The 848-nt window shown below is 58.4% G+C and overlaps 1 protein-coding gene across 1 annotated transcript in view; it reads left to right on the forward strand.

The window, feature by feature from the left end:
* Nucleotides 1–267: 267 nt before the first annotated feature.
* Nucleotides 268–848, forward strand: part of VDBG_09535 (predicted protein) — a gene marked incomplete at both ends in the record, with an annotated part of 1,155 nt that continues 574 nt past the window's right edge. The window contains 2 exons of the mRNA XM_003000294.1: nucleotides 268–366; nucleotides 522–845. Coding sequence (XP_003000340.1) covers nucleotides 268–366; nucleotides 522–845 — 423 coding nt within the window. The remainder of the gene's footprint in view (nucleotides 367–521; nucleotides 846–848) is intronic.

The raw sequence follows: 848 nt of genomic DNA on the forward strand, positions 1-848 counted from the left end.
CCTTGGCTCGCCTCGGACTTGAGCCCCCCCCCGGATACCCCAGCTAGCCGTCCCTTGCAGCTGAGCAGCGTTCCTGGACCTGCTATCCTACCGACATACTTCTTCTCCTCGCCTTCATTGTCGAGCGTCGTACATCGAGGTCATCGACTGATCAATCCTTTTGCCGGTCATCTTTCGGCATTATCGTGCATCACTTTGCGACAGCATCATCTCGGCATTGTCGCTTATAAACCACATTTCTTTCGCTACAGCCTGCGGCGATCAACCATGTTCGCCCAGCCATTCCATGATCCCGCTCGAAAGAGGCTCCGCGAGGAGGACCCCGACGCCGCTGTTGGATCTTGCGGCTTCAGTGAACACCGTAATGTATGTTCCCGTCGATGGCACCTCGCCTCCCTGCTGGCCTGCCACAATGCTGACTGCTTCGATAGAAACGGCTGCAATTGCCCGTCCGAACCTCGCCTACATCCCAGAAGCGGAGCACGCCCATCTTTCCCCTCTCATCTACACCCCATTCCCAGATACATACCGAATGTGACTCGGAGGCGCCGGCCTCGCACTTTTCGCCCTGGTCGTCATCCCCAACCCTGGGCATGAACTCACCAGGCGTGGACCGAGACATGGACATGGCCATGGACACAGCTATGTCGCCTCTGAACAACCTCCAGCATCTACAGCCGAATCCTCTCCAGACTGATCCCTCCGGCCGCTTGCCAACACCCATGCAGTCGAGCTTTGCCCCACAGCTGCGCGGCGCCACCGGATGGAGTGGACCGGGCCCTGTGATTATGCAACAGAACGGCCTGTCCAACATGGGCCACGTTCACAGCACTGCTTTTGAGGACGTG

This window comes from Verticillium alfalfae, genomic scaffold (assembly GCF_000150825.1).
Source record: "Verticillium alfalfae VaMs.102 supercont1.15 genomic scaffold, whole genome shotgun sequence".
NCBI lineage: Eukaryota > Fungi > Ascomycota > Sordariomycetes > Glomerellales > Plectosphaerellaceae > Verticillium > Verticillium alfalfae.